At 36.1% G+C, this 21,429-nt stretch overlaps 1 protein-coding gene and 1 long non-coding RNA gene across 5 annotated transcripts in view; one reads left to right on the plus strand and one right to left on the minus strand.

The window, feature by feature from the left end:
- SOX6 (SRY-box transcription factor 6) overlaps positions 1-21,429 on the minus strand; it is a 370,211-nt gene that overhangs the window by 151,756 nt on the left and 197,026 nt on the right. For all 4 annotated transcript variants that reach the window (XM_054515289.1, XM_036383763.2, XM_054515290.1 and 1 more), the window contains exon 5: positions 19,795-19,884. In XM_054515289.1, coding sequence (XP_054371264.1) covers positions 19,795-19,884 — 90 coding nt within the window. The remainder of the gene's footprint in view (positions 1-19,794; positions 19,885-21,429) is intronic.
- LOC118687071 (uncharacterized) overlaps positions 1-21,429 on the plus strand; it is a 68,087-nt gene that overhangs the window by 44,799 nt on the left and 1,859 nt on the right. The gene's annotated exons all lie outside the window — the stretch shown is intronic.

Genomic DNA, 21,429 nt, shown 5'->3' on the forward strand with positions numbered 1-21,429 from the left:
AGCTGTCCTCACAGGCACCTCGGCGTGTTCACGTTCAACTGAGCCCCACCAACCACCTAAAGATTCCTGCTCTCTTCTTTTCCTCCTCAAAAGAATTTGATGGATTTATTCCTTCTTCAAACATCACAGAACCATTTATTCTGCATTAAGAACAAGTCACAAGAATGTCTATAATAATCCAGCTGAATATTTCCCCTAAAGATCTGTCATCACCTGGGGTAGGTTTACCTGCCATAGTATGTCCAGCAAATCTTGTGCCTTAGCTTTGCTTCCTCCAAATAACTTCTTTTTTTTCCTCACACATTCACTGGACTTTTTGCTCTTGCATGGTTTCTTAGCAATTCTCAAGTGTTTCCTGAGCAATACCTTACATTCAGAGGTTTTCTTCCTTGACTGCTTTTCACAGCAGTTCCAATCAAAGTAAACCAATACACTCAAAATAAAAATAGTGCAGTGACTGGACCAACAGAAATTGCTCCCAGGTTTCTCTCCAACAGCCCCATAGCTGTCAAAGCAGGGTGCCAGGCAAAGCTTTGGACTAAGTTCCTGCTCATGGATCAGCACAATGAAACTTTGCACCATTTTTAGCAGTGTGGTGAATCTACAGTTGAGTCCTAAAATGTAATCCCTGTCAGGAATGCAGGAAAGAATGTGATGTTAGCCAGAGCTTCGACCTCCCCCTCCTCCAAACCAGTGCCCAGCAAAAAGCAGAATTCCAACAGATCTCTCAGACTCCTTACTTCCTTTCACACACATGAAAAGAAGAACTCTCTCTGACACAAGCCTTAGAGGACTTCAAATATGTTTAGAGATTTTGTTACTATCTCACAGATACAGTTTTATTTTGCTATTGTCTTCTATTTAAAAAAAATAAATTAAAAATATAAATAAAACCCACTTTGGCTCATTTCTTAGAATTTCTCTCAAATCCAGAAGAAATTGTAAATTTATACTCTAAATTATATTAAAAGTACAGACTAAGTGTTAATTCATATGTGTGCACACAGAAGGAAGATAACGAGTTTTTGAATATATTATTTGTAGGTTTTTTCAGCAGCAAGTAGAGATTTGGTTGTAAAAGGTTTAGTGCTTTCAGTAGGTTTAGAAAAGCTTCATATATACTCAATATGTACTGTTCAGAGTCTATACAGGAAAAATTTGATATTGCTGGATATAAACAGAAAAATGCATATTATACATTTCAACTAAAAACTCATAGCTAACCTGTTCCTGTTGAGTTAGAATATAAGGATATAGCAGAGGCCTCTGACTATAATAGGTCTGTAATACAAACCCTAAAATATGAGATAAAGAGAAAAGTGAGCAATTTTGTTTTGTTAACTGAGTAGACTGTAACCCAGGGCATAGCACATCAAAATAAAATTAACATGGTGGTGTTGGATAGAGAGTGAAGTTCACATTATTAATATTATTATTGATTCAAATACTTGATTCCAATGCTTTCAGAGTAGGAAAAAAAATACAAATGAAAATAAAGATGACTTATCCATTTAAGGCACTCATTCAGGACTTGAGAGCTGAAAAAATACCCTGACCCTTCAGTTTCAGATTTTCCTATTTAAATACAGATGACATTACTTCCGTAGATCATAGAGGGAGAAAGGGAGGAGGAGGTTATGCTGAGGATAGCAACAGCAAAGATTACAAACTATACTTGTGGGCCACATAACAGACAGAAATAGTATATTAGGAAAAAAAAAAAAAACCAATAAGATAAAAGCAACAACAAAGAAAAAAACCCCAAACAAAATCTAACCATCATTTACTTATGCAGCAGTTCCCCTTCCATAGAAGAGTCCACACTGAGATATCAGGAGCTGTGCTAATAAGAATAGCAGAAATACTCAAATGTCATAGTAGGAATGAACTTCCAGCATCAGAACCATCTCTGTGCAAACATCCCAGGTGGGTGATATTTACCAGCTTTTCTTGGGGACATTAATATGGTAAGTGAAAAAAGCACAAGACTGGTTTTGTTTTTTCCATATCAGAACACACATTAAGCATAAGCAAAACTAGCGGATCAAAATGTCTTCTTCCAGAAAACCAGAGTCATAAACATGGTTTAAAAGTCAAATCCTTTAATTTTCTCGTTAGCAAGAGCTGTAAAACTAACTTCAACCCAATAGTCCTACAAGGATTTAAGCTGTCACGTAGCAAAACATGGGAAGTCTCACAGAGAAATGGAGATATCTGAAGTTTTTCCTTCTGATTATGGGACACAAATATCAAATATCAGAAAAATCAAGTCCCACAGTAAATATAATGGTTGTTGCTTCTTCGTTACACTAGAATTATCAATTCAGCAGAGTCTAATTCTCTCTTGTAGATTATCTACACATACATGTAGATCAAAACCTTCAGCAGAAACACCCTGTATTTACAATGGCGTGAGAGCTGATCCCCATGTTCCCACGAACACTAAGTGAAGCCAGTTGTTCACCTTCCCTATTATTTTATCTCTGAGCCTGACCCAAAACACAGGGATACTTTCATTAGTTTTGCTAAATTTTGTAATTATAGAAGGAAAAATAGCAGACTCATCAAACAGAAGTCAAACAAACCTCACCTCAGTTTCCAGAAAACTCACTGTATTAGGCATATCCCAGGTTTAGGTCTGAGACTGCTTTTGCCTGACAGCATCATTTGGCATAAAAAACTGTGTACTCAGTATTAGACATTTTAAATGCACTTTCTTCTTAAGCTCTCTCCATGAGCTGTTTATAGTTTAATGTGAAGCAACAGATGTAAAACTGAGAATTAAGTGCTTACACAGAGAAATACTGCCCAACCTTCTACAACAGCTTCCAAGGAATTCCAACACAACAGCGTTTTTTCCTGAAGATTATTTTCTTTTCTGGATAATTTTTTTCCATTCTTATTTTTCTCTTCTGATTCCTAACATTTGCTGAATGAAGTTCTGCTGCACTAGTAGTCTCACTGTATCCTAATTAAATTAAGCAATTTTTTAGATGTTTGAATTCAATAGAAAATCCCTACATTTCCTTTCCAGAAAGAAGAAAAAAAAATTTCCTAATATTTGCAGCTGTGCCTTGATGGGGAGGATTGACTCTGACTGCTAACCCCTCTCTAATATTCATATAAAACACTGCAATAAAATGTGTGGTAAGATAATTTTTGGAACATCCTCTTTTAGATGTGAAATGAGATTTTCTTGATTTTCTTTTGCTTATATACAATCATAGGTAGTGTATTCTTTGGAATTACAGCGCTGAAAGTCACAATTGATGACAGTCTGGAGTAAGTAGGATCTTATCAAGTAACATGAAAAGATTGGGAGTTTGCTGAAGAAAGAAATTTAGATGGAGAATTCAGGACTGATTTTGAAATTGCTCCATTTCATCGATTGTTCTTTCCTAACAACACACAGCTGCATAAAAGCAATTTTTTTCCCATATTCAATTTAAACTTTAACAAGTGATTTCTCAGTGTTATTAATCTTATTTTTTTCATTTTGTAAACATGAGAGAATTTCAAAATCTATACAATTTTTCATTCTTTTAAAACTAGTATTTCTTCCCATGCAAGTGCAAAAAAGCACTTATTTAGAAGGAAGAGCTCTCCAATTAAAACTTGTATCTTCAATCACAGGGATGAAGTGAATATCTGTGCTATCTAATCTTATTCTGGAAAGAGAATTGTATATGTACATGCATAAAACTGGCTGGAAGGAAGCTGAGTTTAGAGGAAGTTCTCTTAATGTCTCATTTGATGAGTACAGTTCATATGAATTAGATGACATTAATTTCCTTATCTAACAGGAGCTAGTTACTTGTGATTTCTGTAGCTGATCATTTGACTTCCATTAAAAAAGGTTCATGATGTAAAAGAAGCTTTTGTTTGGGTTTTTTTTTTTTCCAATCTTCTCCATTGTCTAAACGATGGATTAATAATGAAAGGTAAAAAAAAGAATTATATGTTTTAATTAAGTTTTCATTTTCAAGAGCAAGCTACAGAAAAGGAGGGCTTACAATTTTTTCCTGCTCTTTGCCACAGTATTGGCAGAAATAATGTGATTCTTCTCTTTAAATAGAGAGGAACCCTTTACACTTCAATGTCCACAAGTACATCCATAGGGTGATAGCAAGAAAAAGGAGCAGTTGAACTTCATGCAGCTTTTGTGTGTAATTCTGCAGCTGGACACAAGAAAATCAAGTGGAAAAAAATAAAAACCCACATCTCCTCACTGTGTCTTCCTGGGGGCTAATCCAGTTTTGAGGAGCACAGTGCAGTGGCGCTGACCCAGCTGTTTGCCAGGAAGGGCAAGGAGAACAAGGACAGGAATTAGTTCTTTTCTCTGTGGGTGCAAGAAGGGTAGAAATCTTTTCCATAGGTACCACTGCAGCTTTTCTATTAAAATGGTAATTTATTTACATGTTAGGATTCGATTATTTGGGCTCATTTGCCATAATTGGTAACACTGAGGATAACACCCCAGAACACTGCAGGGAACCTTGCCTCTTTTCCTATACTGGAAATTGTAACCCAAATGTATTTCTTCTGCTACATCCAGAATGCACAACATACACAGGAGAGGAGATGTGCCCCTGTGAAATGTACTCTGACTTCTGATGTCTTGCAGTTACTTTTTATATCTTGTTAAATAAGTTACTTCCACGAGTTTTTAGTTAGTAATTATTAGCTACACGACTCAGAAGTGTCTAAATATAAATATGAGGAGTATTAATACTGCAAGATTTATATACTTTAAATATAAATTTTAATTTTGATCTTAATTACATGTACATCTTTCATGTCTTACAAATACAAACAAGTATATCAATGAAAAACTTATATTTGCCTCTGAAGATTTTATTGCCTCTGGTGATAAGTAATGAAGAAGCAAAGTTTATTGCAAAACAAGGACATTAGCATAGCCTGTCTATCACAGAAGCTGTAAAGAAGAAACTTCCTACCTCATCTGAGGAGAGACAATTTAGTCAAAAGCCTTTGATATGTAGGGAAAAGCAACAAAATTTTATACATTTAGAATGTGCCCAGAGAAGTGAGTTAAAGGATTTACACTCATTTCGGTGGGCTTTGAAAGAAGTCCATTGATATGTTCATTAATAATGGCATTAGGTGGCAGCTTTAGGCTTGTAAATCTGAATATTATTTTAAATTTAGTTCATAATCAAAGAGTTATAAATTGAAAGTGCGACTTATCTGCTGCACACAACCTAACAATCTGTAGGAAAAATTCAGCAGAGCATATTAATTCTACAAATGAGAATTATCATATGCGTTTTGAAATAACCACAACATCACTGAATGGGCATAAGAAACAAAAACCAAACAAGTAAACTATGCTCTTGTTCCCTAAGGGTTTATTTTATACATAAATAATTAAAATAATGCAATCCAGAGCAAATTAGAATTCTACGACCAGCTTGTTGTGCTCCTGTAAGTACACTACAAAATTATCAGACAAGATTTCTAACTAGAGGACAAACCTTCCAAATCACATTAACCAGAGTACAAAGGGGTGGCCTGCATTTGCAGACTGCAGTTCCACACATATTCCAGGAGTGTTCTGGAATAATTACACTCTAACCACAAGCAGGAGTGTGTTTAGCCAGAGGATTCTCAGAAGCGACTAAAAGTGCAGTCAGAACTTTCCTTAATTCAATTTATTTGTGTACCTAGTTGATCACAAACCAAAACATTTTACCTAGCCCTTTGCTACAGAGTCTTGGGTAATTAAGTTCTTCACAGTCCCAGCCCAGAATGGTATCATGGGGTGTTTTTGTGCTTTCAGAGGTATTCTACCACTGAAACAGGATCACTGAGAAAGAAAACATAAACACTGCCTGCTCAAAAGTCTTAATATAATCCAATATTCAAAGGCATGGATTTAGCAAAACTTTAAGCACAGTGTTACAATGATTCACAATAAATCCTGAAGCACTGGGAATATGTAGGAAACATACCAAGAGGTTTTGAATTCCACTATAACAGCATTCTAATTCAATATGTTATAAGTAGACCCAGGATTTATTAAAGAAAACAGGATCTTCTAATTGTTTCTCTCTCCTTAACACAACTTAGTACTGTCTAGGTTGCATTTTCTTTATTTTATTTCTAGAGCAACCACAATTGCAGCATTATTTTTTCTTCCTAACAAGACACTCAAACAAAAAACTCAAAGCAGCAGAAGCAGGGAAAACAGATTTTCAAAACCAATTGAGACTAATCTCAACTGGTTTTGAAAGTTAATCATCTTTTGAAATGTCTCAATTTTTTAAAAAATTAGTTTTGTCTGGAAGAACACACCTGTTGCAACAGAATGCAATGTTTCTGAGGTGCTGCTCAGAAGTTACTTCAGTGTAACTGTGATGCTGAAATAATGTCAACTTAAATGAAGGCTAAGTGTGACTGCAAAATAATTTTGAACTCAAGCAATATATTTTGTGGTTATTTCCTCTCTATAAATTTTAAATCAAAATTTCAATCTCTTTGCACCCACAAAGATCTCAGGTACATTTCCAAGGGGGTTCTCACATTTAGGTGTCCCTGGGCCAGGTTTTTTAAGAGATTTAGGTCTCTCGCTATTGCAAATATCCCTGTGGTCATGTTTTCAAAAACATTTGAAGCATTTAAGACCCATTGACTCAGATGACATCTTAAACTATTTTGAAAAATGAGATAAATGTGTGTGAATCACATAATATTACCTTTAAAGTTTTCAAATAACTTGATCCTGATGTGGTTCTTCCCCCAGCTGACACTAAATGCTGCTGCTAGCTCAAAGCACTATATAGGTTCAAGGGCAGAGTGGACAGGTATTTGGAAGAGGGAAGAGAAATCTATTTGACTGATTCAAAATACACAAACCTCACCAGGATCTAGAAATCCCTGGAAATTAGCCAGAGATAGAGATCATATTAGTGCAAAAGTCTAATTTTCCCCTGTTCTTCCTCATTCCTGGTTCTGCATTTATGATTACTCCTGAAATCAAATGGGTATTTTGCTGGGTTTTTTCCCCTTTATGCCAAAGATCTCCTTTTTATCTGAGTTCTTTTGTAACAACTTTAGCCCTTCAAATAGAGTACTGGATGATTTTTTTATTAAGATTTTCTTTCCCCCTATGGAAATTCACTTCTACGGGTTAGCCAACTGTCTTTCCTTAACACAGAAGTAGTTTTATTTACTTTTCTGTTGTGCAACACCAACTAGTGGACATGAGAACCTGGATCTATGTGATGGTCTGTACACCTTGGGCTAAGGGCTGACAGGTTTTGGTCAAAATCTAAAGCTACTCACTTGGAGTTTCACACAGGTATTAAACTTAACACAAAATACTTTTCAACCACATCCTTACAGTAACTTCTAAAGCATAAGCATCAATATATTTTACTGTTTCAGGATATTAAAATAAAGAGAAATATAAATAGAAATATTGTTGAAGGACTGTTGGAGGACTTGGGATATTTAGATACCATTTTCTAGAACTCAATATCCCTTTGGTAACTTCCAAGTGGTGCGGACTGCATTCACTTACAAATTTTCAATTTCCTCCTTGGAGCATTAGCTCAATATGCCATAGCAAAGATAAGGTTTTTTCTGCTCTAGAGTACCTTAAATGTCCTGCATTTAGGGGATATCAGCAGCCTGCAGTAAAGGAAAGCCTGCAGCTTCAGCTCTATCATGGACTCAACATATATAGACTGAACTCTGCATAAGACTCTATACCAGCCTGTATAAGAGGATGAATGAATACAAGAGAATACATTATAATGCATTTATAAGGCAACACTCTCTCACATTTCTTTCTCTATGCCAAAAAAAACCAAAAGTCAAGGACTCATTATTTCTTTAGTTATTTAGTTTAGGAAGGAGTAACCCTCAGTTGCTTAACCAACTTGACAACTCTACACCTGCTATGACATAGCTAATACTGATAAAAAATGGCACTACGAAGCCTCTAAAATCCTGAATAGGTATAGATGGCAAAAACATTGCCTAGTTTACCAACTAACCTTCTAATTCTCACAGTATCTTTTAACCATTTCCTATCTTCTAGCTATCAATCAACAACCTTAAACAAATATCATATATCTTGAATTCTTGAACCACAGAAAATTAACCCTCTCAAAACTGAGCCTCTGAATGTTATCATTTTGAACGGGAGCCCCAGTCTCAGCCTTGGAAGTGGTGATGCCATCTGGTCTGGATCTGACTTGGAGAAGTGAGGAGCACTGCTCTCCTTTAGCAGGTCACAGAAACATGGAATAGCTTGGTTTGGAAGGGACCCCAGAGATCTTCTCATTCCAACCTCTCTGCCATGGGCAGGGACAACTTCCACTAGACCAGGCTGCTCAGGGCCCCATCCAGTTGTGCTTTAAGCGTTGGAGTGAGCCTTTTGGAAGGAATGAAGTCCTTTGTAGAAGATTATTTCATTAAAACAAGATAAAAATCATTCATTTTCAATACATTGATCATCAGTTTTCCCTCACTTCCAAACTTGAACTTTATATTAATTTCTAGGTGTTCAAAGTATTTGAATATTTCACACAGACATAGATGTCATAATGTGAATTTTTATGGCAGATTCAGCTAATGAGCAATTAACACCTATATTCTGTCATGCGTTATTTGCTGCTGATCACCACAGCACTTTTCAATAGTTGCAACTATGGCTCAGAAAAGTTTTTCTCAGTGGTTTTGAGTACAATACACAAGGAAGAGGAAGAGGCAAAGTACGATACACAAGGAAGAGGACAGGAAGAGGCAAAGTGGGAGAAGAACCTCACCTAGCTATTAAGTAAACTGAACTTTACCTATGTGGAGAGACTGACTGTGGTTTTTCCAGGTTAGCAGAGGGAGAATTTTCACTGTGTCCCACTGTTAGCACCAAGTGTTGATATCTGTCTGATGGTGGGATATGTTTTCTGAGAGTATGCAGAGACAAAAAGTGCCTTTGTCTATCCCTGCTATCTTGAAAAGTGGCAGAGCCTTAACTGGATAGGATTAAGTATTTCTTTTTAGGAAAACCTTTATCCTTCAGAAGTGGGCACCCTGTCTTTGGCTGAAGTCTGAGAGGCACAAAATTACACTGTATAACCCCTGGGAGGGGAAGAAAGCAACAACAACAACCACCAAAAAAACCCAGCTAGAAGAGTCAATTAAATACATCCTGAAGTAGACAACTTCTATTTTCTACAGCCTTTAAAAAAATATCCAGTCATCCTGCGGCTCTTGCAGAATCCCAGCACATGTGTCCTGGCACCAGAGGCAGGGGTTGAAGGTAAAACTCAATTAGAAGCCAATAGGCACTCAACAATTCCTAGGAATCTGGAAAAACTAAACCACAGAACAGCTATGCCCATTTCATTTTCTTGACCTTCCTTAATAAAACTGTTCTTTTGAGGTTACCAATTGAGATTTGATGTCTGTAAATTTCCCCACATCTAGAACAAGTTATTTATGTAAGCCTACATAAAATATCTGTATATATATCTTGCAATCTGAGTGTGCCACCTGCAATTAGAAGATCTTGGTTTAGTATCTGTACTAACGGTGTATTCCAGCTTTCAGGGAGAACTACAATTGTCTACTAAACAGTTACATCAAAGATCGAATCCCATAATTAAATTTCAAACTACAGTGAACTATAAATAATTTTCTGATCTCAGGGGTAAGAACTGGGATCTTATGTCAACAGAATACTTCGGGGGCATATATCAATCCACAGTATTTCCAAGCCAAAACAAATGCAAAAGATCTATCTTCACACATAGTAGTGTGTTTAAAAATGTCGGAAATGTCAACCGCTTACATACTTTCATATTATCCCTAATTAATACAAATTGCCTTTAATTTCACATTTAGTAAAACATATTGCTGCCCAAAATAAGGACTATAATTTTTATCAGCAATTATTATTACTGATGTATCAACACAATTATTTAAATTCAATGTATATAGAGGCAGAATCCATGCAAGCATTTACAGTTTTTGTTCCCTCTGTGTTTCTTCCCTAATTTTTGTGGCTTGGAGCTCCTCCAGATGCTGTCTCTGACTTTGTGGTTTTGTATTTGAGATCCCATCTCCTGATTCACAGCATTCCTTGATTGACAAACAGATTCAGAAATGAAAACAAACAGTTACCTGTGTATAATCGGTGCCTGATAGCTGCACTGCTAAGTTTCCCCTTTGTGGTGAACCTACTGTTTCAGATTTGACTCATTTCTTGGGTCTCTGAGTTACTGTGTTTAACTGAGCTATTCAGTAACTGGTGACACATGCGATCTCCACACTGCAAGCTGCACTTCAGACTCACAGGATTTTTCTCTAGTTCCTCCCTCTTCATAAACTAAATTATTTTAAAAGAACATTGGGTTTTGGATTTCCAAACTGATGTGCCTCCTAATTGAATGCAGAACACTTGCAAACTATTTTCCATTAGAGGCCCGCTTTTTTTCTGATTTTAATGCACAATATAATACCTTCATTGGAAGATCAAAATTGTTTTACTAGAAGTAAAACCCGTTATTATACGCTTTTTTAGTGGTTTTGTGTTGTATAATGTAGGGTGAATTATGTAAAACATACCAAACAGGATACTCTACAAGCTGCTACTTGCATGCTGCAAACAATCACAGTTTCACTGATAGACTGGGACTTAGCATCTTAAAATTCCTGTGGAAATCAAGTGCATTTTAAGTATTGAGTTTGATTATTTAATCAGACAACTTGCATTTTGCCCCGGCTAATTTGGAAGGCTGATAATATTTTACTCATAAAGTAATTGTGCACCTGTTGTGATGGAAACCTGTTCAAACAAATCTTAATAGACATGAAGATTCATTCCCAACATGAGTGTGTTAGCCTCTCATTACTGCTATCAATGGGGCAACAAATTTTAAGCAGCTTAAGAACAGATCTCAGCTTAATCTTGGATAACTCTTCAAGAACATTTATGACAATATGTCTAATATTAAACTTTGTTAAAATATATCAATACAGACTAAGGTAAATATTAGGATATGTGGGTTAAACTAACAGCAATTTAAAGAAAAAAGGCTAAGAAAGGTATGTTCACAATAACATGGTTTCACTGTGAGAGCTAATGACAAAGGTCCAGTTTGGATCAAGCTGCCTGGCTATAAAGCCATTAATATTATCATCACAGAGAGTAATACCTACAATGAATTCATAGGATCAGGGCAGGCTACATCCTTCATAAATTTGTGTTTCCTCAGTTCAGACAAATTTCTATGGAAATTATTTCAATACATCTTTCTATTTTGTTTAAAATTCATATATTGGTATTAATTGATTGATGGGACTTCATCTTTATCGTGGTTTTGAAAATTTTCTGTATTGGCAAATCGTGCCAAAACAAAGCAACAAAAAAAATTTCATTGGGATGGAAAATAGATAAATTATTTACTTTAATCCACCATAAATATTTGAGGGAGGAACAAAAGGGACATAGTGAATTGATATCAATTCACTCACCAAGTAAGGGGACAGTATTGTGAATGACCTGACTGGAGCAAGGGGATCATGATTAGCCTGAAATCACTTTAATGTTGGCAGGAGGAGGTGAAAACAAGGAAAATGAGCCCAGTATGGCTAGATTTGCCCTTTGGCAGAAAACTGTCAGATGTCATTGGTCAGATCCTAAGTGAGGTGACACAGTTAAACAAATCAAGATATCTTGAAAAAAACACTGATAATTAACCTCCCCTGGAAGGTCAACTTGTTTAGAGGGGACAGGGACAACCCTTCTTGTATTTCTTCTTCTATTCCTCATTGAGCTTTGGCTTTTGAGGCAGTGGCTGTGTCAGGTTGCACATTATGTTCTTGCTATTATCAGTTGCAGGGCAGTTACTAAACGTGCTCCTGCTTCATTTTTCCTTAATACTAATGCTATGTGCCTTGAGTCTTAAATATGACATTTCTGACTTGCCTCAATTTGTTAAGTTCTCAGGAAGGTATTTTTACATATCTCTTAAGAAAAAAGTAAAGAACTTGATATCTCTGGTATCATCAGGACATCCTTATTACCACACAATATCCACACGACAAGATCCCACTTAAGACACAACTTTCTGTTCAGAAATGGAGTTTAAAACTGAAAGTGAAAAAAGGAATGCCACAAAGGTTCTCATTATTCAGTACTAAAGTTTGATATTGCACAGAAAGTTATATTTTATGCAAGGGGTCTCTTTCCAAATTAGCTGCAGAAGAGAAGGCTGAGGAGAGTGCAGAAACAGCTTTCATATAAAGAATAAATAAATATATTTTTACTTTTCAAGCTGGAAAAGTGACAGAGTGTAGTGCAATATAGAGGATGAGGAGACAACAGTTCATTCTAAGAATGTCCATTTTAAGCTCTAGGGACACCTGCAAGGTACTGGGTACAAATATACACCATATTGCTAACTGCTGAGCTTATCCCCACAGACTTTGCAGCTGCCTGTTAAAGGGTTCAAAAGTGGTTGGACATGTTCATAGATGATAATTCTATCAAGGGTCATTAAACCCGAATTACCACCTCTGAATCAAGCAACCCATTAATCATATTTTGTGGGAAATTGGAAGAGTATGCTGAGGAAATATTAGTGTATGTTTGCCCTTTCCTCACACCCTTCCACAGGCTGAACAGTGTCCAGGGACAGAATGCTGCAGGACATTGTGTTCTTTATATAGCACTGAAAGTTCCCTGAGCATGAAACACCAATTACAAAAGACTGCTAAAAGTACATCTGGAGGTTTCAACAACATCCAAATTGATCAGAAAATTTCAGTCCTTTACATATTGCGCCTATATGTATTTTTCTAGATAACTGCTGACATTCATCAATTGGTTCGAATTTGACTTTGTAACAAAAAGCAACAAAAAGTCAAAAGCACTGAAGCGTGATGAAATACAAGAAATGGAGCTTCCACTTTTGTTTCAGCCATGCAAATTCCTACATACACACTTACTTTTCCATAAGAGGTTGTGTATTTGTCTTCAGTAGGAGTTTTATTTTGCTAAAGGTAAGAAACTTCATTGGAAACTAAGCTGGGACCAGAGACAAAAGAATATTTGCCACTGACAGCCACTTTCAGAGGAGAAGGTACTAAGGTCCAAGTAGTGATACATTCTTCAATACAGAAGCCTTTCTACTGCATTTAAAGGCTCTGTATTTATTACACAAAGCCATGACTGATATACTGAAAATCAATATATATATATATATATATATATATACACCACCAAAACAACCTCCCAGCAGAGGAAAATGGCAAATTTTTTGTGGAAAAAGTGGAGAAAACTGACTTGTAATTTTAGTTTATAGGCAACCTATTTTCTGCTAAAAAAATTTAGATGGTCGTTGAAAATAAACACATTTTAATACTGTACATTTTCTTGTCACTAATTGTAAAAATAAAGAATGGATCACATTCCAGAAGGCAGTCTGTTGTAATGTGCAAAAGAAATGTATTGCTGTTTCAGTTCCTTATTATTAGCATCATTATCCATCTTGTTGCTTTTTCCCATGAACAGTTGATACTATTTCTTACTACATTATTTGGGACACATTTCACAAAACTCAGAATATAAGTGGGCTGTCATATTTATTTCAGTATAGTACAGAGTTCATACACTGACCTCTGAATAGTTTAGCTTAGAAATATACACTGATAAGGTAAAAAACATATAGATTTCTGTGATTGTGGTAAGTAAAAAAATCATTGTGTGCCTGGAACTAAAGGCCATGCATCCTGCTTGATGCTTTTTATAAAATATATTCAACAATATGGAAAACTTGATTTATGTGAAAGGTTGATTACAGTGTAATTTATAGTTCTGGAGTTTTAAGAACTAGAAATGGTAATAGTCATTAACTTTCAACATTAGAAGTAGGCATGATTGTGAGAGGTAGCACTGAAATACAACCCTCTCACCGAAAGACTAGAGCAACAAAAATGTTTGGCTTTTTTTTTTTTTTAATGTGATAAACACAGCTTCAATCCTGCCAAGACTTACATGGACATAATTTAAACACTAGCACTATGTGCAGTGAGCAGTCCAATCTCTTCCACAGAACTATCCTCTGTCTGTACAACTGGGGGAACGTCTGCTTAAATCCATAATCTGAAGAAATCTATTTAATATTAAAAAATAAGTGAAGAAGATGCAAGAAAATGTAGTTGAATGCATTTCACACTGGTGATTAGTTTAATTGTGCTGGTATCTTGACCATAACAAACAGATACGATGGGGCTTGGTAATTTTAACAAAATATTTTTCTTTTTGGAATTCATTACCTTCTTCGAGCAAATTTGACTAAAGGGTGCGCAAACATTAACTGTTGAAAGTGTTTATGAAATATTCAGGCATTCAAATGTCTTCATTTAGAAGGTCAGGTTAGACCTGGAAGCACAGCCATTGTACCATGCTACACAAAGTGCTGGTCGCTGGAGTAATGGCAAAACAAAAGCACTGCTCTGATCTGGAGAGCTGCCACACAAAGCTGAACACAGAACTTCATTGGATCATGGCAATAAATTCATTATGAGAAACCTTTATAGCCTGTGGTATATTCCTAATCAGGACCAATTTCTTGAGGATTTGGGTGTTGGGGTTCTGGGCTGTGCTGTTTTGTTGAATGTTTTCATTGGTTTCGCTAATTGGAACCAGTTGATTCTTTTTCCTGTGTATTGATTTTTTAAATCCTAGCAGTTAACAATGATTCTAATGTATCATAACACTTTAGACCTTAATCATATAGTGGGGCTTCTGCTTGTAGCTTTTGTTTGAGTTTTAATTAAGAAGACCTTGTGTCTCAAAGCCTGAGCTGGGTTTTTAATTGCTAGTATGTATATCACACAGACTTCAAAAGAAATAAAATATGTTTATAACAGAGAGCACAAAGGAGAGCTTTGAAATGTCTATAGCCATACAAAGTGACATAATTAAAAACCTCTGAGTGCCTCTATGATATAAGGCTTATATATATTTATTTATACATATTTATGAGGCAGACTGTTACATACCCTTAGACTTCACGAGAAAGAATTTTTAGCAATTATACTGAAAAATAATTGCTACAAATTCAGACTACAGTGTTGATCAGGGCTAAAGGAAAAAAGATTTATTTTCCTCAAAATGGACTTCACATTTGATATAGCGCAGCAAGAAACACCTGAAAGCTTATCTGTGAAGACAATTTTTTTAGAATAGAAGCAAAAATAACATTTTAAAATGTTTTGTAAATCATGCATGTTTTTTAAAAAATTAATTCACTGTAAAAACCACAACTTTCTCAAGGATTCATTCATGCACAACTCTTTCCAAGACTATTCCAGAAATGGAGAGTGTTAAATTGCTGGATTCAAACAGTTGTGCTTTACAGTCCTCTTCTCATTAATACACACAAAAAATGCTCCTAGAAAACACCTCCTCATGTCTCTCCTGTTCCCATACCAGGGACAAACATCCTTTCCAAAATTGTTTGCGGATATCTTACAAGAGGACTATCAAGTGGGTGAAGTAGCTTCATTAAACTAAATTCAACTTTCCCAAGGAAGCAGGAATTCTGCCTCCCACCTACCCAAATATTTTAAGGCCATTAAACGTTCACATGTCAAACAGAACAGGGGGTTTAGACTCTTATTAGTAAAGCAGAAAATATAAAAGGAGATGGGATAAGCATGGGAAGCATAATAGAAACAGCCTTCTGTGTTGGATAAAGCCATGGACATCAATCACTCACCTCCCCAAAATAGAGCCTACTGTACAAAGACAGCATGTGACATTCAAGTCACAATGCCTATAAATATAGAGAGTTCCAGTTGTAAACAGCACCAATGGAAGGCACAGGACTAACCTGCAGCACAGGAGCTGCTGACCCAGGAGTCACTCTCCTCCGAGGCTGCTGGGCCAATTCTGACCCTTCCACAATAACATCATTGCTTAAGTTACTTAAAGACTGACCTTTCTTATTTGATCTTCAAAGCCTCTGCATGCTGAGAAAGACCATTGAGGGCTATTTCAGTAGGACAACTGCCTGATGCATGCAAGACCGTGCTATTCCAGAGATTTATATTTGGAACAGAAACAGAAAACTTAAAACAGACTCTGTATAGTGATAAATGATGCTACTCTGCCTAGCTGTGGCTGCTGAAGAAAACCTAGATAACCAAGCAACAGAAATACATGCAGTGAGGGAGGGTGAGGACAGAGCTCTATGCACCCAAATATCTGGAAATAAAGAAAAGAGCCCTGCCTCACTCTGTTTATTCAAATATGTAATAACAACAATTAGAATGAAAAGTATTTCCTGATCCTAATTTTTATATGAAAGAAACCAAATACTGCAAAAGCCAGATGTAAGCCTAACAAATTGCTTGTATACCTTAAATAAATCTATTTGCATGCCCTCACTGGCAAATAGCATACAATCAAATGATTTGCACAGACAGCTCTGGGGTTTTTTTTCCAGGTGAGCAAGGCATTTAACTCAGGTCAACTGCTTCAGAGACCTTTGAAAACTTGACCTATGTGTTTCATTTATAAACATATCAAATGAACAAGCAGACTTATTTAACCACTGGAATTTGGCTAGAAAGCATTCTGCCAGATTCTCCTCAGTTTCATGCAACCTCCCTGAAGTCGATGGCTTGTTTGGCTGGAATTCAAAGAAGAATCTGGACCATTATCAATAACTGAAATCCTAATAAAGAAACTCAGAAAAAGCAATTTTATAAGTGAGGCACACTATGCAAGAGTAATTGTGAACAGGAACAATCCCACACCGAGAAAAAAGAATTATTCACTGTTTGTTACTTTTGTATTGGCCTCTATTGTCTGAATTAATAGATATAGTTTATAATTATATCTTGATTAACACTATTGTGTTCTAAATATAGAAGGTAAAGCAAGAAAATACCGTTTTTATTTGTTTCTCTCAGCCAATTATCTTTTCTTCTTGTCTGTGTGCTTCCCAAACATGAATAGAAACAGTTTGTGTCAGTGGTACATTTTTTTTCCTGCTTTCATCCTTTTTTCTGGCACTGATTCTTAGTGAACTGCCTTCCCACAACCAAGATGCTAGTCTTTCACTGAAGGGGGAGGGCTGTGGTTGTGCAGACACAGAGGAAGAATATGTGCTCAGGTTATCCTTAGTGAGAACAACGCCTTCTCTCTAAAATAAACAACTCCCAGTAACAGTCAGTGCAAAGAGCAGTTCCTCACAGGACCACACCTTCCTTTCTTATGCTCAACTTTTTTTTTTTTTCTTTAATGAACTCATTTATTTATTTTTACTGCATCACTTCATGTCTCTAAGTCAGACTGTCAGTAATATGGGCAGAAATTCTGCACAAGTTCAATTCAATAAAATTATTTAGAATCTAACAGAAATTGAGGAAAAATATATTTGACCTCCCAAAGACAATAAATTTTCAAATGCAGTTTTTTCAGATCCCAGAATGTCCTGTCAGTTACCTTGCTGGGAATTCAATCATCACCATGAAAACGAACTTCATGACTGTAGATTCTACCACCTTGAACAATGAAAGGATTTATTTTAAAGTATGCTTCCCTACTTCGCTTTGTTTCCTTCATGTAATCAGATTTTCAAGATGCCACGTGCTAGACTGTTATTTGTTAGTGGATATTTTAATTTTTTTTTCCTTTTTGGGCTGATTTAAGGTACACAAATGCTAATAGGAGTTAACAGCAGACTCTTGGGTTAAGAGTGGTTTTATTGGCTCAGAGGTAACCAGCCTGCAGACAGTGGTTAGGTCATGGGTTTGGGAGCCCAAAGGAAAGGATTCCAACTTCAGACCTGTTCCTACTCCAGCTATGTAACCCTGCACCTAGTTTTCTTCTTCTATAAAACAATATTAATGCCTTTGTCAAGAGGTTTGAAGTGTAAACCACAACATAACAGCAACCATTTTTTGTCTTCCATGTTGGTTCTATTTTTAAAAAATTAAATGCAGCTGCAGTAGCGAAGATTCAGCTTTGCATCTTGCTGCAAGCCAACGAGCAGCATGGATGAATATTGCAGATATGATGACAGCTTAAGGACAGGTTACTCAGGAAATGGGCTGTGGAGACTAACCGAGGGACTGGCAACACATAAATCTTCTGAGCCTAATCAGATGATCTTTTTTACACACCTAATAGGCTATTGCCCTGGAAAAGGTAGTTGGGAATTCTTCCAAATCTGAGTGAGAGTGCTTTGTAGGGAGATGAGAAAAGGATGAGAGGCAAGAACTCTACCCACCCACTCTGCAGAGAACATATATGCTAAGAAAATAGGAGGAACAACATAAATCCAGAAAAACAAACCTTTCTTTTTCAATAAATGAGATGTCATTAGAAAGCATTTTGTGCCATATAAAAGAATAAAGAACATTATTCTGCATTGTTAGAGATGCCACCTCTTTTAAATTTGATTCGCTAATAGCATTCAAGTAGTTTCTATTTAAGGACTAAGCAGCTATATTTTGCAATTAATAGACAATAATAATTCAACTAGCATTCAATGTTTTCCACACTATTAACAGACAATATGGCTTTAAATAGATTGTGATTTCAAGACATAATTTTTTGGGGATTTTATTGCAGTCAATTTTAGCACATTCCTGCAAAATTGTACGCTATGTTTCTGTCACTGATATTACTATGGGATTTCTTACCTGCCTAACATATATGTATTGTCATAACTCTACCAGAAAAATCAGGAGAATCCAACAGATTTTTGGTCCTGAAGGAACCAATTATAACTTACTTATTAAAAAGAGCCAATCTTTCATCTTCTTGTATAATAAAAAAAAAAAATGAGCTATCCTGAATTTCCCTAGTGGAAATTTAAATCCCTAAGCATCAATTTTCATCAAGTAGAATATATATATATACATATTTACATTAAAGAATTTTAAAGAAAAGAGTTATTAATATGATGAACATGACTCTTTGTTTCCACACCTTTGTAGTTGCAGTTTAACAAAATTATACAAAGGAAGAGAAATAAATCTTAGGTATTTTGTGTACTCCACAAACATGCCTTATGACCCCTTCTCAACTCACAGCACAAAAAAAAGCACATGTTAAATTTGTTGCTTAATCAATAACACTGAATTTCTGCTCACTAGGAAAATGCATGGAAGAATTGATGGGTGGAGAAAAACACTTCAAGTTTTCTACCTATTACTTAATTGCCAAGAGAATTTCACTTTTCCTAGGATGCTGGCTCAAGAAGTAATGAGAATACTGGAAATTACTGCCCACATATACAATAAATTTTGCACTGATTTCAGTAAGTCCCAAATTGTATCCAGACTTGCTCTTTTTCTGCATAAGGGGATTAATAGAAACCCTTTTTTTTTAATCAAAGATTTAGAATAGCAATGGCACAATTACCACCCTTTACAATCTGAAGGCTATTTCTACAAACAGTTTGTGCAACTGGGAAGAAGCAGTACCAAGTACTGGTAACTCTACATTTCTTCCTCTCCTCAGAGATATATGGCTGATGTCAGTGAACTAATGTAACTAACCTGGTGTTTTGTGATAACATCCCTGATAGTGCCTATAACTGATTGTGACATACTCCATTTTTTTGCACACTCATCAGTCATTTCTAAGATAAACATTAAAAACCAGGGTGAGTTGCCTGGAAAGAATGGCACCCTCTAGTCATGACAGCTGTTTCTATTATTTTTTCTGAAATTTCAAAAAATCCTCAATCCCTTTCTTAAAATATAGGCAAACATTTAAAATTTGATCTAGTGAGATACCTTTAATTTCTCCAAGGAGATCACTTGTGTTTAATTTTTCCATCTTCTCCTTCCAGTCTTTAGAAAGTAGCTTTTCCATACAGGATGAATCTATTAAAAAAAAAAAAAGAAAAAATAATAGAATTATGAAACACATTCTTACAGGAAAACAGGTGCCACCTTTATTTTAAGACTGTTCTCCCAGTACCAGTCGAACCATAGCTTAGAAAGGAAAAGAACTTGCAGCCACACTGAGTTCTTATTTAACTGCATTTTAAATCCAAAGTAATTCCCCTGGGGTTAATGGAGTTACTATGGATTTAACAAGGGTCTAATTGAAAGAAAAACTTCGTTGAGGATTTATGCATGCTAACTGCCAATTTACATGCATAGATTGCCAACGTATATACGAATTCTGTCTTTTTCATTTGAGAATGATTGTACACTCGAAATTATACATGAAGATTTAGTAGCTTTTTTTGGAAATTTGGCACACAGTGACATCTGAAACCCATTTTTATACCCATGTCAATGCAAAAGTTATTCATATAATGTCTCCATGGAATTCATGAAAGCACTCTACATATTCGATGTTCACAGTATCAGAAATTTTCTCAGTAGGCTATAAACAACATGCAATGATTAGAAGATAGGATTTCATCATATCAACTTCAGAATGCATTTCAAGGCTTTGCCCCAGCCTGGGAGGCCTTCTGGAGGCAAAACTGTCACTGAAGTCATTACACTTTGGAGAAAGTAAAAGACTGGCCCTAGTAAGCTCCATATGATCAGACCCTAATCCCACTACAAAATTTTATATTGAACATAACAGACTCCAGTAAATTCTAAAGGATTTTTTCAGTCCCTAAATTAAACTAATTGGCTCTGATGTCTAAATTATAGACAACCTTGCAGATACCTAGAAAAGGTGATTTTTAAGACAGAAATTCTCATGAAGGGAGCCTACAAGACTGCAAATTCTCCTGGAGGGAGCCTACAGGAAAAATGGACTATTTACAAGAGAATGTAGTGACAGCTCAAGGGGGAATGGCTTCAGACTGAGAGTAGGTTTAAAGTAGATATTAGGAGAAAATTGTTTACTGTGAGGGTGGTGAGGCAGTGGCACAGGTTGCCCAGAGAAGCTGTGCATGCCCCATCCCTGGCAGTGTCCAAGGCCAGGTTGGATGGGCTCTGAGCAGCCTGGGGTAGAGGAAGGCATCCCTGCCCATGGCAGGGGGCTGGAATAAAGTTATCTTTAAGGTCCCTTCCAACCCAGGCCATTATATGATTCTGTTGATGTGATGTGGGTTTTTATGATTTTTAAGAAACACAATTCAGATTTCTAAACAATTATCAAGAAAATGTCACAAACAACTCAACACTTATTTAACTCAACACTTATTTTTTCCTTCCCAGTTAGTAATAATAAAATCTCTATTAAACTTTGTGTGCATGCTTTCACCTGTAGGCAGACTGACCAACAATGTCTGTGCTAAACTCCTTGAAAACCCTTAGGGCCAGTTTGCAACATATCAAAACTTGTAATACTCTTCCAAAAACCAAGTGTAGCAAAGGGCCTTCCTTGTAACACCACGCATCACCCTGGGCAGTGTGGAGCACAGTGCTCCTTGGGAAACAGACACACATCTTCTCTTC

The sequence above is a fragment of the Molothrus ater genome, chromosome 6 (genome assembly GCF_012460135.2).
Source record: "Molothrus ater isolate BHLD 08-10-18 breed brown headed cowbird chromosome 6, BPBGC_Mater_1.1, whole genome shotgun sequence".
In the NCBI taxonomy this organism is placed as follows: domain Eukaryota; kingdom Metazoa; phylum Chordata; class Aves; order Passeriformes; family Icteridae; genus Molothrus; species Molothrus ater.